The 17,119-nt window shown below is 37.1% G+C and overlaps 1 protein-coding gene across 1 annotated transcript in view; it reads left to right on the top strand.

Annotated features, from left to right (window-relative positions):
• LOC150089238 (dimethylglycine dehydrogenase, mitochondrial-like) overlaps positions 1-17,119 on the top strand; it is a 220,916-nt gene that overhangs the window by 153,781 nt on the left and 50,016 nt on the right. Inside the window, exon 10 of the mRNA XM_090388493.1 lies at positions 3,304-3,458. Coding sequence (XP_090244619.1) covers positions 3,304-3,458 — 155 coding nt within the window. The remainder of the gene's footprint in view (positions 1-3,303; positions 3,459-17,119) is intronic.

The following is a 17,119-nucleotide window of genomic DNA, read 5'->3' as shown; positions in this document are numbered from 1 at the left end:
AACAGTGACGAGTCTTCCACGAGGGCATTCATCCCATACTACCCCAACCTGTCACAGCAGATCGGTAGAATCCTAAGATCGCATGGGGTGAAGTGCATCCAACTCCCAGGCAAGAAACTGCGTTCTCTCCTTTCCAACATAAAAACACCTGTCCCCACCCTTCTACAGAGTGGTGTGGTCTATCGCATCTCTTGCCGTGACTGCACGAGCTGCTACTTTGGAGAGACTGGTCGTCGTCTCGAGAAACGCCTCTCAGAACATAAAAGGGCGATCCGTTTGGCGGATGTAGAACACTCAGCTATTGCCGAGCATGTCTGGGCAACCCACCACGACATCGACCCACACCGCGATGTCGTGGTTGTAGACAAGTCCCACCATTACCTAAGGCGCACCTGGTTGGAATCGTTAAGTATAAAATGCTCGGATACCTCGTTGAACAGGAACAGTGGTTGTCAACTTAACCCCATCACAGAAACAGTAATTCTGTCCATAGACAAACGCTGGCCACGTCACCACCATACGTCACAGCCACAAACATCAACAAACAATTAACCACGTGTCTCACGTACCATCCTGGCAGTGCATCTCTATTCTAACTGCCATTCAAAGTATTTTAATCTGATGAAGGCTGCCACCCAGCCGAAAGCTAATTCATTTATCATAATTTTAATGCTCTGTTTAACAAAAATAAATAAATTATGAATCCAGAGCACGCAGGCGTGTTTTATTATGTAATGTTATCTGATTCAGTTAATCATAAAAGTTTGAAATATCACTATACAGTATATTCATTTTGTCATACAGAGAATCAGTTATTCCTAGCTCTGTGGTCCAGAAGTTGGCAAGCTCACTCATATTGTGAATATCAAGTAGATCAGTTCAAACTCAACCATGAATATATTAAAAGAAATAATTAAAAATACACTAAATATTATTAGAAGATGACTCAATGCATTACTCCTGGCAGCTCAAAACACATTCATTCCTGGTCTCTCTTTTTATTGATATGATTTAAAAAGGTTCAGCTTCTTAAATCTGTTTTTGTTCCTGTTTACATTACCACTTATATGGAAGGTAGCCTTGGCACTAAAGACATACTTGGGCAAAAAGTTATTCTTATTTTCTATGTGGTTTGAAAATGCCTGTAACAGTTAAATTCCATAGCTTTATTGTCATTAAATTCATGCAATTTTTTACACAAATTTAATGACATTGTTAAATCAGTTCTGAGATTTTAAGCAGCTTGCAGCCTCTTAACAATAGCCACCAGCACAACCACCAATTTTAATAGTGCTGACACTGAATCTTGCAACTTGGTTGCACATGCCATATATTCTCATTGGCAAGAATACAAAATATGCAAGCAGCCACCTGGCTGGTGGATATATATTGCCATATTTCGTTCAGAAAGGATGCTATATTATCATTAATACCTAGCCAGTATTGTGAAGGGAGAAACAGTAGCTTCTCTTACTGACACATGAACTCAGAGCAGCAGCAGCATTGTGAAAATCTAGTTATTGACTTTTGCTAGCATGAGTTCTGTCTTTGCTGTTACCATTCAGAAGTTACAGACACTTTAACTTGTAAAGATGATTTGTTCTTGCTGTGTATATCATTTTCTAATTAAGGTGACAGATAATAAGAGTTTACAAGGAAAGTGTTCATTTATTCTATACTATGTATTTGTAATTCTTCTTAAATGCTAATTAATGTTCGGAGGAACTTTTCTACTTTCATCCATTATTGGTGTAATAACTGGCCTTTCCACTGGAAACCTTCAAAGGTTTTTTTTTTTTTTTAACTGGAAAAAAAAAAAAAAAGGGTCAAGTCAATTTTTAGAAACTCCATAATTTACAGACGTAATACAGAAGATCTTTCGAAAATCTCAACAATAAACTTTTGCAAATATTGCACGGTATTTTGTGAAAAACATCTGAGAGAGTATGTCTCATATAACAGCTAATTTTTTTTTTTCTCTTGATATTCTTTGAAATTTATATATATTCTTTATTAACCCTTTTGCGAGTGCAAATGTATATATATGGAATTTCCTATGTCGGCACAAAGAAGTATGAACATATATACAGGGTGTTTCATTTAAAAGTCACCAGGATCTATCTCTTTTATTTTTAGGTTTAGGTTGTTTGTCATCTGGATTTTTTTTTGTCTTATTTTGGCCAAAATTTCTGAATTTCATGTTAAAATTAGACTAAATATTACTGTTTATATTTTATGATTTCTACACTTCAATTTTGCCTGATCAGCTTATTTTTCAGAATGGAACTGTTGTTCCACATCCTTAGTTTAGTTTAACACCTTCATCAGTGTACTTCTGAAACAGAATTAAACTAATTTTGTTTGAAGAAAAAAAAATATAATAACACAATAGTGGTGGTATGAGGTGATGGAACACAAATTTTCTCATATAATAAGCTGCTGCTGTACAGCTGAAATTGTGTAGTGAAGATCAACAGCTTTGTTTCTTCTGTATTTTTTTTAAAGTCAGTTTACATTTGTTTCTGAGGTACATCAGTGATCTCTTTAACTAAACTGAGGATGAGAAACAATTTTCCCATTGAGGAACAAGCAGCTGATTTGGAAAATTTTAAATTCTAAAATAGAAATTGTGAAATCTAAATGATAATATGCTTAGTACAACTTTAACATCAAATTCAAAACATTATCTCAGATGCAATGAAAAAACATCTGGGGGATCCAAATAGCTTAAACATAAAAATAAGTGATAAGAATCCTTCCCAGTGCCTTTTAATTGGAACACTCTGTATACATTTAGAAAGTTATTCTGAAGCAGTGTCAACTGTGTATATACAGACTGTCTGTGGGGGCGTGTTGCCATCTGTTACCATTTGAGACTGTGATTCGCATAGTCTCAAAGCCAAAATTGAAGAAAGGTTGATGAAACTAGATCAAATAATACATATGTAAAGGTAGGAAATATAGAACATAAATATATATAAAAAAAAGGTAATGACTAGGTAGGTTTTTTTTTTTATAAACAAAATTTTGACCTTGATTTTATTTTTCATAATAATCTCATGCTAATGTTTAAATATAAAGTCAAGATAGGAAAAAAATGTATGTTTAAAACATACTTTTTAAATTATACATATATATATAGTTTTTCAATTTTTGTGATACTTCCAAATTCCTCAAAAAATGTCACTCTAGGTAGCTTGCATACTGTCTGGAAACTCACTCGCGAAAGGGCTAAACGATATTCCATTGATGATTAAAACATGTAATTAATAGAAACTAAACTGTGTTATGTAATGCTTTTAGAGATTATGTTTTTTCCAAGTCTCGAGAAACTTATGGAATGAATAATTCTTACACATATCCTAAAGAGGAAAGATGGGCAGGAAGACCAACTGCAAGAGTAAGTGGAGCATATCAGAAAATGCTTGATCGTGGTGCAGAAATGAGTTTTCATGCAGGTAATAAATTTATATACATTTAAAATATATTTCATAAAAAAATAAAATTTCAAGTATTATAATCACTATTTTAAAATCTCACAATATAGAACATTATTAGGATATTTTCATCTCTGAATTTTCCTTATAAATGTAAAACTGTTCTTTAATTTTAATGTTTTGCAGATGATACAAAGGTTGGCAGGGTTGTTAATGACAGTACGCTACTGCAGCAGGATTTGGAAAAGTTGAGCAGATGGGCTGAGAGGTGGCAACTGAAGTTTAACATTAACAAAAGTAAAGTACTGCATATGGGTAGCAGTTATCCCAGAGTAACGTATCAACTGTGTGGTACTACACTCAGGGTGGTAGAGAATGAAAGACACGTGGGGATAATTGTGCAGTCAGACATGAGGTTTTCTGAGCGGTGCAGACAGTTTGCAAGAGTAGCTTATGGTGTCTTGTCAATGATATACAGGAATTTTTTAGCAGGGATAATCACCTCCTTATCCCTGCTAAAAAAGTTGTGGTCAGGCCACACCTTGAGTACTGTATGCAGGTCTGGAGGCCTCATTTTAAGAAGGATGTAGATCTGTTTGAAGAAGTACAGAGAAGGGCAACGAGGTTGGTGAAAGGAACAAAGGGTTGCTCTTATAAAGAAAGGCTTAAGTTCTGCAAATTGCAGTTTCTGGAGACCTGCGAGGCGATCTGATTGAAGTGTATAAGGCCTTGAATGGTTTGAGCAAGCTCAGAGCCAATGGGATTCTTCCTCTTTCCCAGATTAATTGCCTGATGGGACATAAATTCAAATTGAGGAAAGGCAGTTGTAGAATAGATGTGTGGAAATTTGCCTTTAGCTAGCGGGGTGGTTGATTGATGGAACAAACTTCCATCTATCATTGAAAAAGTTGACAGCTTAAATAAAATCAAGGCAGAACTAGACAAACATTTGAAGTTAATGGATTGGCAAAATGGGAAGGGTTTTTTTTTTTTTTTTGGCTTATGCTTATGTTTTCTTGCATCATATGCCTCTACTAATGGTGATAATGTTGATGTTAATAATTTTTTTGTTAATTTCTTTTAATTTCTGTTAAGAATAGATGTTCACTTATTTGAATGTTCCTTTTAATATGCAATTTTCATTTCATTAAACTCCAGAAAACAGGTAAAACTTAATAGTCTATATGAATGTAAATTGATAGAAAATGCTCATTTTTAGACTTCACTTTTTAATAAATTAATCCGAAAACACTAAAGGAAATGGCTTGCAGTAGTAGTACTGCATTGTAAAATAGTATAAAGTTGTGTTAGGTTGTATAAATAAAACTGATTTAAATGAAAAATATTTTAGAGTAGAAAGCCTCAAACTATGACATTAATTAGTGCATTTGCATAATTACTGCATAGTTAAATTTTTTTTAGACAAACTGAAATTTGAACATTGGAATCATTGTAACATCTCATATTGTGAAATCCTTCACGTGTAACCCTCCTTATAGTTTAAGTAAGTAATGCTTCCCATTCGAGAAGACTACCATCATTATATCCACTTGAATGTGTACCACCAGTATAATTAGTCGCACCTTTTGGCATCCCTCATATCGTGTAAATAAGTCATAACTGGGTTGTCAACCCAATTTTGACTCTGGGAACCTACCCTCACTGATAAGAAACCAAATTGCTTTAAAATGGTGCTGTCCGAGTGGTAGTACTCAACTGAAAATAAAGAACAGTAGTCTTCTCTAGTGGGATTTCACAATATGAGATAGTAGTAGTAGTAATGGAAAAAAAAAAAACATAGTTCACTCATCTGTACCCTCCAAGGATTTGACTAGTTCTCCCTTGAATTTATTCAACCCATCCACTTCAACAATTGGTGCCTCCATAGCCAGGTGGGAAGGAGCAGCAGTGCGTAGCACATGCTTCTTGATTAGACCGGGGTTCGAGCCCGTCATCACCAAATAAGGGGTATGCGGAAAGGTCAGGGTATGACCACTGCATATTCCGGAGCAATATGGCCTTAGTTGCTAATGCTCCTAAAAAACCAAATAAACAACAACCACTTCAACAACGGATGGAAGTCTGTTCCAACAATCAACCACCTGCTGGCAGAAGGTGCACCTTTCTCAACTTGAATTTATGTCCTCTCATGTGTGTAGTCTCAGCAAGTGGAAGGATACTATTAACATTCAGCTTACTCAATCCATTCAAGGTTTTTAACACCTCAATCAGATCTCCCCGCAGGTGCCCAGTCTTTAGTCTTGAGACAGATGTTAAGCTAACAGGTCTGTAATTACTCATGTCACATTTTGATCCACCTTTATGAATTGGGGCTATATTCACACTCTCCAGTCCATAGGGACCTTCCCTGAATCCAAGGATGCTCTCATAATAATGGTTAAGGGTTTGCTTACCTTCTTTGCAGACTTCCTTAATATATTGGGATAGATTCCATCCACCTCGGGTGCCTTTTTTATGTCCATCCTCAACAATTTCTCCTCCATTTTCCTTTCAGTTATCATAAAGTCATTTAGCTCCTTGTTAGAGTTTGATAAACTTCTGGCATCTCTAAAGAATTCCTCACGTATGAATATAGATGTAAAATACCTCTTCAGTTTTTCTGTAACCTGAGCAGGGTCATCAACAGTTATCTCATAGACATCAAATGGCCCAATGTGATTCAACCCCTTTATATTCTACTGTTAATATAAGCATAGAAGTCTTTGCTGTTTTTCTTTGCATTTTTTATATAATGCTTTTTGAGATTATTTTAGAGATTAGCTTGGTGTAAGGACTGACATTCTTGGACTGGTGTGTTTGGATAATGAGTCATGGTACATGGTCTGCTACTCTGATGGCCATGTCTGGGTGTAGCAGATGCCCAGAGAAAGTTACCTGCTAGACTGTTGCAACTTGATTGTCACAACACATCATCTCGAGAGTGATGTTTGGCAGAGGCAGCATGATGATTCGGGTCTGTTTTTCATGGTTTGGCCTGGGACAAAATCATAAATGTTGAAATCTGTCTAGATGCCCTGTACAAAAATGTGTTACTTATGTTGGGCAGCATGTTAGGTAAGGCCCATACCTGTATCAGCAGGATGATGCCCCATGTCTTGCTTCTAATGTTGTGTGATGATTTGGCTTGAGGGTGAATGTCAAAAAGTTGGACTGGCCAGCCCAATGCACTGACTCCAATCCTATGATTGAGATGAATTGGATTGCTGGGTGCATGTGAGAAAAGACTGCCAAAAAGCAGAACTGAACTGGTTGCCACTTTGAATGGCAGAAAATATTGGAGGACATTTACAAAAAAATTGGTGGAGAGTGTTCCATGAAGACCAGAGGCTCTCATAAAGGCGAAAGTTTTCAGCATGTGTTATTAGTTTTCCTGTAAATAAAGGTTATTTGTAGACATGCAGGTACGTGGATATTAATGATAGAGTTGTCTGTGTGCATATGCAAATGTATATTGTGGTTTGTTTTAATCATTAATGCATATAAATGTATATAACACAAATGTTACTGCAACACTATATTTCATTAATTTTTTTGATCAGTTTTTCAGACACTGAACTCAGAAACATGATTTCGGTCTTTGAAACATCGCAATATTGCAGTAACCTTTGCATGGGGAAACATGTTTATTTCTTTAATTCTCATACCATTAGTGACACTGGATGAAAGTGCAGTAAAACTACGATATAATGGACTATATTTTGGTAAGATCTCTCTGCTAAATCCCATCGTCCATTAAAAGAAATATTCATCCTCTTCAAAGTTGCCAGAATATTATGAAAAAGTGCTGTATTATGAAATTAAATGTTTAATGTATTTAATAGGGGATTTTACTGGGCTTATGGTGTGGAGTAGAAGAGTTAAATTTTTTGCTGTGTTGTATAGTGGAAGTGAACTCTGAATAAAGCTTATTCAGAGTTTGAAGAGTTCTCATGTACTTTCTCTGGAGGTTCAGTTGACTCCCTACTGATGTCTGACATGGTTGTCAGGCTGATAGAAGATGGTGAGGAATATCCTGGATTTCTGCACTCTGCTTTATCGTGAAAATATTTTAATTGATGGTGATTACCATCAGACTGGGGCAGTTACATCACTGGGTCCCATATACTGGAGCTGGCTGTTATTTGCAAGCACTGTTAAATCAGGTTTTGCTCTGAATTTTGTATCTATTGTAACAGTTAGTTTTGCTATAATAATACAGAATAGGCAGTTGGAGATTTCATTCAAAATGCTAAAAGCGCCTCCGTAGCCAGGTGGGAAGGAGCAGCAGCGCATAGCACACGCTTCTTGATTAGACAGGGGTTCGAGCCCATCACCACCAAAAATACGGAGGATGCAGAAAGGTCACGGAATGACCACTGCATATCCCGGAGCAATACGGCCTTAGTTGCTAATGCTCCTAAAAGCCAATAACAAAAAGCCAACAAAATGCTAAAAATCAAATCTACTATTAAACATATGGAATTGTGGATTGCCCATCATGAAAATGATTTTACTATGGATGGGAGTATTGTCTTTTGTTTTATTAGTGAAAAAAATGCCCCATGCAGAAAAAACAACTCCAGATCAACCAACATATGAAAACAACATTGCACAACATTACAAGGGAAGATTTCCATATATTATTTTAACTAAGATAATGCACCTCAAGAGAAGAAGAAATTCATTTTTCTGTTCTCTTAAGGTATGTAACTCTGTTAAATTGTCAGCAGAAACGATTTGGGAGACTTTTGGTGAAGTTACTAAAATGCTTCTATAACAAATCTTTGTAAAACCTGTGCATACTTAGTTGTTGCTTAACTGTTTATAGATATATGCAATCTGGCCTTCCTTTCCCATCAGTGCCTCTTTTGACAAGGCACTGATGGGAAAGGAAGGCACTCTTTTGGAGAACATGATTATATGCAGCATTGTTTTATGTCAAAAATTTTGATTCTATAAAAAATGTTGAAGCTCTGGATACTGTATCCAATGCATCAACCAAATGGTCTCTAACCAAAGAATCATTCTGATTCTTTGCTTAGAAAACATTTGTTGTTCATCAAGATTCATTTTGTTTATTTACCTAATTTTCTATAAAAAGGACTCTATTTGAGCAATGCAATTGAAGAGGTCAAACATGTTCATTTAGAAATTTCAATCATCCTTGGGACACGCTGGAGAGAAAATATCAGATTTGATGAAGTTTAAAAAAAAACAGCAATCTGGATTTCATATTTTAAGAAAAAAAATTGCTTTGTTAATGCTAAGTAGACTTGAGGGTTCAATGGAATTCCAACAGTATTTCAACAATCTGTGCTTCATCTGCTTTGTCACACAGCTGAAACTCTTAATAGCTGTTTTTGAAAATGTTTTCTTTGATTTCACCACTGAAAATTTGAGAAATCTCTGTTAATCATCACACAATAAGGGAAAATCATGATTAAGCTAAACCTAATTATATTCATGTTTTGATTAGCCTCTGTCATGTGCATATTGCTGACCGGGCTAGCCAGGTGGGTAAAGTGCTTGCCTAGCAACCCAAAGGTCGCGGGTTCGAATCCTGCCTCGGGCTTGGATCATCATCATCATCAGCCATTTTCAATCCACTGCAGGATGAAGGCCTCTCCAGCAACTTTCCAGTTCCTTCTGTTTTGAGCACTGGCCATCCATTTACTACTCAAAAACTCATGAATTTCATCTATCCATCTCCGCCTTTGTCTTCCAGGTTTTCTTCTAGCTCCTCTTGGGTACCATTCTGTTATTTTCTTAGTCCATCTGTCATCATGTCTTCGAGCTATGTGTCCTGCCCAAGACCATTTTAGTTCTTTAGTTTTGATAAGAATGTCCTTTACTTGAGTTTGCTGCCTAATCCATGTGTTTCTCTTCTTATCTAACAGTCTGATTCCCAATATAATTCGTTCCATTCTTCGCTGTGTAGTTCTTAGCTTCTCTTCCATTCTTTTGGTGAGTGCCCAAGTTTCACTTCCATAAGTCATGGTGGGGAGTATACATTGATTCATTATTTTACGTTTCAGACAAACTGGGATATTGCTCTTCAGTATGTGACTATATTTCCTGAATGCTATCCATCCAAAATTTATTCTTCTCTTGACTTCCAGCCATTTATCATTATTACAGCTAATAACTTGTCCCAGATAAGTATATGACTCCACCTTTTCAATTACTGCTCCATCAATCATTATTTCCCTTTCCGTGGCATACTTGTTCATCATTACTTTTGTTTTAGCCATATTCATCTTTAGTCCAAAATCCTTACTAACTGTGCATAACTGATTAAGATTTTCCTCTAATTCTTTGGGATCGTGGCTTATGACCACAATGTCATCTGCAAATCGTAAATGGTTTAGGTACTCTCCGTTCACATTGACTCCTTTCTGCGACCAGTCTAATCTTCTCAAAGCTTCCTCAAGGGCAGCAGTAAACAGCTTCGGAGATATTGTGTCTCCTTGTCGAACTCCTTTCTCGATTTTAAATTTGCTACTGTCTTTGTCTAGTCTGATAAAGGATGTAGCACTCTCATATATTTTCTTCAAAATCATAATATATGGAGTATCTATGCCTTGTCTTTCCAGTGCCCGAAACATTGCCTTATGCTGTATGGAGTCAAATGCCTTTTCATAATCCACAAATGCCAGGCATAATGGTGTTTTATATTCATTTGCTTTCTCCATTAGCTGTGATATTACGTGAAGGTGATCCATAGTTGAGAATCCCGTCCTAAAGCCAGCTTGCTCTTTCGGTTGATTCTCATCAAGTATTCTTTCTAATCAGTTAGTAATGACCCTTGTGAACAACTTGTAGATATGGGATAACAAGCTAATTGGTCCATAATTTCCAATTTCTGATTTATCTCCTTTCTTATGCAGCAAAACTATGATTGCATTATTCCACTGCTTAGGCATCACACCTTTTCTAATGCACTTTGTGAAGAGCCTTGCCAGTTTTTGTGTTATGTCTCTTCCTCCCAATTTTAACAACTCTACAGTAACTTCATCTTCCCCCGGGGCTTTCCGATTCTTCATTTTCTTCAATGCATGTTCTACCTCATCAGGAAGAATATCGGGTATGTCGTATGCGTTGCTACTTTGCAATCCATCTTCCCCACTGCTGGTATCATTCCCTCGCTCCTTGTATAGTTCTCTATAGTAGTCTTCTGCTATTTGAATTATGCCTTCTCTGCTGTTTATAAGTACACCATCGCTATTCTTCAGTTTCAGTATCATTTGTCTTTCTGTATTACTGCTCATGGCTGCTGATTTAAATCCTTTGTTTTCCCTTAATGCTTGTTCTACTTTTCTTGTGTTAAATCTTCTTATGTCCTCTCTGAGTCTCTTTCTAATGGCTTTGCATAACTCAGTATACTCAATTTTCTCCCTGTCAGTGTTTTTCTTGCTCTTCATTTGTCGTCTTTGGTTCATCATGACAAGTGTTTCTTGACTAATTTTTTCTTCTTTGGATTTCTGTTTCCCTATAGGTTTCTTGGGCTTTATCACTTTCAGAAAGTTGTAATATTCCTCATCAATATCTTGGTCCTGAGCAGTCTGCAGAAGCTCAAACTTGTTCTTAAGTTCCAGTACATACTGCTTTTTCTCTTCTTCTGTTATTTCAAAGACCTTTGTATTATTTACTCGAGTCAGTTTTTTCCTTTCCTACATCTATATCAAGTGTACATCTTACCATTCTGTGATCACTTCCAATATTTACCTTATTCAGGACGGTAACATCATTCACAATATATCTTCTGTTAGTGAGGATGAAGTCGATTTCATTAGTTGTTAATCCATTTGGACTCTTCCATGTCCACTTTCTGTTCACCCTTTTCTTGAAAAAAGTGTTCATTACTGACATTCCTTGAGATTCTGCAAATTCCACAAGTCTTTCACCTCTTTTATTTCTTTCACCAATTCCAAAATTTCCTATAGTTTCTCTTTCTGTGCTGTTTTGCCTTTTTCCAACCTTAGCATTGAAGTCCCCCATAATAATAGTGTAGTGGGTTTTCTGCTCATCTAGAAGACTCTCAATTTCGGTGTACATTTCTTCAACCTCTTCATCATCATGGCTCGATGTTGGTGCATAAATCATTATAATCTTTAGCTTGTACCTCTTAGAAATCTTGAGTATTAGTCTTGACACCCTTGGTGATGTACTTTTGAATTCCAAAATGTTGTTTTTAAAATCTTTATGGACCAGAAACCCAACTCCACCTTCACTCCTTTCACTGTTTCCATTGGTATACAGCAGATTTCCACTTGATAAACTTATAAGTGATTCATTTCTTCTTCTTGTTTCAGCCAAACCAATGATATTCCAATTCACATTTTCTAATTCCTTTTCCAGCTCTAATATCCTGTCTTCACCGATGAGTGATCGTACGTTATAACAGGCCAAGTTCAAGCTTGGATCCAAGCCAAGTTCGGGCTTGGATCAAAGTACTGCAAAAACCTTGGGAGGTGCATTATGGCCATAGAAGCCGATGCGCCAACAACTACCAAAAAAAAAAAAAAAAAAAATGTGCATATTATTGAGAACAAGCTGGTTTAACTGTCACTCACTTTCTTCCAATTGGTAATGCTCTCTGGGTGTTAAATTGATGCATCATCCGGAATTAGACTGTTGGTGGGTGGGTGTGCGTGCGTGCACGCTTCACATTTCATGCAGCAAGCACTCCTGTTACATACATGCTGGTGCCTAATTGCTGTGTTTGTTGACATGTGTGGTTTTTAAATGTGCATTTTACTTACTGACAAGCTAAAGGGAATTTTAATTTCAAAAATTAATTAAAATGTATGATTTTAATATAGAACATGGATTTTTCATAGTTGTATTTAGAAAATAAATATGACATCAAAAATTGAACAGTTTCAGTTGTTTTTTTTTTTTTTTTTTTTTGATTTTTCAAATTTTAACATACACAGAGGAATTTCAGTTTTTTGCATGCCTAATGCCCAATTCTGGGTTAATGGAATATAGGAACTTTCATTTAAAGTAAAGGCTTCAAAGGTTCACATTTTTAAATTGAGCCCAGTCATTGATGTGGAATGATTGTTCTCTGCTTTTAAAAAGCTTTTAAAAGATTGTTCTCTGCTTTTAAAAAGCAGAGAACAATCTTTCTACATCAATTTTATTCATTTATTCTTCATTCATTGTTCTTTTATTGTTTTTTTAAAAACAGAGAACAATTTTCTGGATGGTAAATGCCACAGCATGAAAGAATGACACATTTGAAAGAACAACATGAAAAATATATTGTTCTTTTCAGATTATATTAATACAAAGGAAGATAGTATTATGCCATGGGCAAATGTTATGAAACATTTATTGGGATGGCTACAAGAGACAAAAGATTACTACCTACATTGTGGTCATCATCTTTTGTCTCTTGGGATAGTTACAAGAGACAAAAAAATGATGACCACAATATAGGTACTTAAGAATAAGGTAATGTTTTGTAACTTAACTGAGTAGTGTCATCAGACTAGGAGAACTGAGACCAGCACAAAAATTGCTGAACAAATGTGTTGCTTCATTCCAGTCGCAGTCTTCAGCTTTCCTGTTCCAATGACATTATTAATTTCAGTTACAAAATGTTGTCTTTTTTGCTAAGTACCTGTATTATGGCAGTTATCTTGTTCTATTGCAACCATCCCAATAAATATTTAACATTTGCACATGGTTTAGTGCAGTAGCATAGCTACTCTTTTTCGGGCCCGGAGGCAAAGAACATGTTCAGGCCCCTACTTAATTAATGACAATTGCAAAAACAGGAGACAGCCAAAGACGCCAGGCCCGGAGGCAATTGCCTTGCCTGCCTACATGGTGGCTACGCCACTGGTTTAATGGTGTCTTTCTTTATATTAATATTTGTTATTGGGACAGTATGTGGTGTACCACATATTTCTCCCCCCCCCCCATTTCAAATAATGTCGTTGGTTACTGTAACAGAGGTTATTCCATGTGCAAGTTGTAAAATGATCCTTATTCTAAAACTTTTCCTTAATGATTTTATTCTTTTAAATATTAAATACAAAGAAATTGTAATTAAATTAATTGTGATTGGTAATAAATATAGAAATGTTATTTTATATTATAGAATTTTGCTCAATTTTTAGTAACATACACGTATAAGTTATAAATCCAGTTTAATGTAAGAATACAAATATATACTAACAGTAGCTTTCAAGACGCTTGTCTCTTCATCAACTGACATTTAAATACAAAAATACAACGGATAAGTGCAATGAGCTGAGTGAGGCACGTTAATCATGTGTCATTGTTGTTGCACGGACGTGCGCTGCTTTCTACTCCACTGATCATCTAGCATTAAAACGGTTGTCTCTAGGATGGGGTGTAGACGTATGCCTTTCTGGCGATTTAATGCCTTTGGATTGTTTACTATGTTGAGTGACTCTAGCCATAGGCGGTGGCGAAAGTGTCGTGAGTGGTCTACTATTTAAAAGTCGCGTTTGGGGTCAAGATCGTGGTTGGTGGCCCAAAAAATGTTCCGCGACCACGGACTGGTCAGTTTCGGCAAGCCGGATTGCTCTGTCATGTTCCGACAGAGCAATCCGGCGATCTTGGAGATGCCTTGATGTTTCTCCTATGTAGCAACTGTTACAGTCTCTACAGGTGATGCAATATACTACATTGCTGCATAAGACAGGTGTGACAGGGGTCTTCACACTGGAGACAAGTGAACGTAGGTTCCTGCAGGGTAATTGCACACATTTGATGTTGTAATTTCATTTCTAAGGACCTTCGAGATCCGTCCTGACACGCCTGGATAATAGGGAATGTAGGCGGACGATATACCGACTTGGTTCGGTGGTCTTGGGTTGGATGTGAGTTCTTCTGCCTGTAATAGGCATCTGCTTAGCACATGGGATGGATAACCACATTTGGTTAAGTCTGCCTTCACACGGGAGATCTTGTTACGCCTAATTGTATCAGTGCTGGAATGGCTCCAAGCCCTGGAGAATAGGGTGCGGGCAGTGCTATTGAGATGGCTTGGTGCGTGGCTGGATCTGTAGTTAGTGAATTGACCGCACCACATAGGCTTGCAGTATACTGAAGTCTCTAGATGTGGGCCTACGCGATGCACTAGGACGTCCAGGAATGGGAGCGTACCATTCACCTCTGACTCTATGGTAAACTTGATGAAATTAGATAGGGAGTTGAGGTATTCCAGTAGTGCAGTTTCAGAGCCATGTGGTATTACAGTAAAAATATCATCAACGTATCTACACCATGTTGTAATAGGTGTAGGTGGGTTCCGGTGTATCTGCTCCTCCAGATCTTCCATGGCGATGTTGGCTACTATGGAACTGACAGGGGCACCCATAGCAGTGCCATGTACCTGCTGGTAGACTGAATCCTCAAAAGTGAAGATGCTGCTTGATAAGCATAGGTTGAGGGCGGTACAGATGTCATCAGTGGATAGTGATGTCCTGGATTGGAGGCTTAAGTCGTTCTCGAGGAGCCTTCTTGCGCAGTGCACGGCCTGTTGGATGGGAATTGAAGTGAATAAAGAAATCACATCAAATGATGCCATGACAGTGTTGTCAGGGATTGAAAGGTCCTTAATGAGGTGAATGAATTCACTGCTATTTTTAACAGTGTGCGAGGTATTACCTATAAGAGGTGAGAGGAGGCGCGCGATATGCTTGGACAGTTCATACGTTGGGGCACTGCAGCATGACACTATTGGTCTGAGGGGAATACCCGGTTTGTGGATCTTTGGTAATCCATAGAATTGTGGTAGTTGGCAGCCAGTAGCACGTAGAAGATGCTGAGTTGTAGTCGAGATCTTCTTATCTTTAAACCATGTGTGGATGAGTTTATTGACATGTGTCTCTAGACGTTTCAAGACAATGGGTGGATCAGATAGAGGTTCATATATGTTTGGGTCTAGTAGTAGGGTCAGGGCTTTCTCTCTGTAGGTTGATCGGTCTAACACAACGGTCCGGCGCCCTTTATCCGCAGGAAGTACGATGATGGAGTTGTCTTTTCTTATAGATGATAGGGCGGCATGTTGACGATGGTTAAGGTTTGAGTAAGTTTTTCGAGTGCTGCAGAGGATTGCGGCAGTCCTGAAATGGATCTTGTTGGCAATTTCTTCGGGAAGGTTGGTAATACTGGCTTCTATACCCATAGCGAGCTGTGTGAATGGAGGTTTGGATGGTATGACGGCGAATTTCATGCCGTTGGATAAGACATTCAGCTGTTCGATGGATAGTTGTTTGCTGCTTAGGTTCAAGACAAAGGAAGTTGTATCACTTGAACATGTGCTTGCCTTTAAGGAGTTGGCTTCTATGCTTAAGTTTATGAATTTGCGCTGTTGGCATAAATGGTAGGTATCAGAGATCTAATTAGCCCGATGACAGATGGTATGTATAAGGTTCGTAAATACGATAGGCGAGACCTTACCTTGTAGATGTTGTAACAGTCTGGACTTGTTGTAGTCAGCGCTCTTGATTTCACGGTGGAGATGTTATTATAAACCATGGACCCCAGTACACCAGGCCCATTCGTTACTATTAATTTTTAGTGCATATTATCCAGTGTCTATAATCAACAGTAGTTGTAACCAAATTACTGTTTTTCAATCATACATTCCAGTTTTTATACATATCTTCCTTCAGAAGCTTATAATGTTGCCACATGTGAATGAAAGTTCTTTGTTTTTGAATGAAAGTTCTTCTTTTCCCTTTTTGGTCATTTAAACTAGTGGTCACTACTTTAAAAATGAATTGTCATGTTCATAGCTACAGTGGTTAATTTTTTGAATAAAGTAAAAAAAAAATGGCTTTTTGGTAATTTTCCCAATTTTCTAAGTTATGGTTAACTTAGAAAATTGGGAAATTTCCGAACAAGAACTTTCAAATAAAATGAGCAGCACACATAGAGACATTTTCTAGCAAAGAGTGAAAAGAAAATTATAACTTTCTAGCAGTAAAGTATAATCTTTGATATTCACATGAAACTTGACCACCCCACCCCCATAGTTTGTATATTCTTCCCACAGGTGAGCATATTTGCTATGAGAAGAGGTGTTCATCACTAGCTGTAAGTAGTCAGCTGTACTACAGAAAGTGTAGCTAAACTTGTCCACAAAACATTACATGCATGAAGGCATGGGAATAAAATCTATCCAGAGAAACTTTGACTATGGCTCTGGGCACTGTTGTTGAACTTAAATGTAGTTCAGTTGTCATTAACCCATCCTTTAGAGCTTGCTTAAAAGGTACTGAATAGTACAACAGGATTAGATTTTTTCTTATTGCATGAAATGATGTATGTATTTCTTTGCCCTGAACAAAAATAAATAAATATTTTAGAAAAAAAGTTTTATTTCTAAAACCACAGTGGTTTAAGAAATAATGTAAGAAATACACAGTATCCATCATTGCCATAATTACAGCACACATTCAAAATTTCTTAAGTGTTCCAAAAAATGCAGGGTGAGAATATGAAAAGTCAGGAGTGTGACTATTTTGTTAAATACTTACCCATATGCAGTTACATCACATTCAAGAACTACAGCTGCAAAAGATGACACAGCTGTTGCAGTGAAGCATCTGAAAATACCATCTCAGATGGATTTGCCCAAGTTTGCCACCTTGACATGTATCAGGAGACCAGAGGTGCCAAGTTTCAGCATGGCT

The sequence above is a fragment of the Mastigoproctus giganteus genome, chromosome 2 (genome assembly GCF_048544385.1).
Source record: "Mastigoproctus giganteus isolate SK-2022 chromosome 2, ASM4854438v1, whole genome shotgun sequence".
Taxonomy (NCBI): Eukaryota; Metazoa; Arthropoda; class Arachnida; order Uropygi; family Thelyphonidae; genus Mastigoproctus; species Mastigoproctus giganteus.
This window is presented reverse-complemented; position numbering and strand designations above follow the sequence as displayed.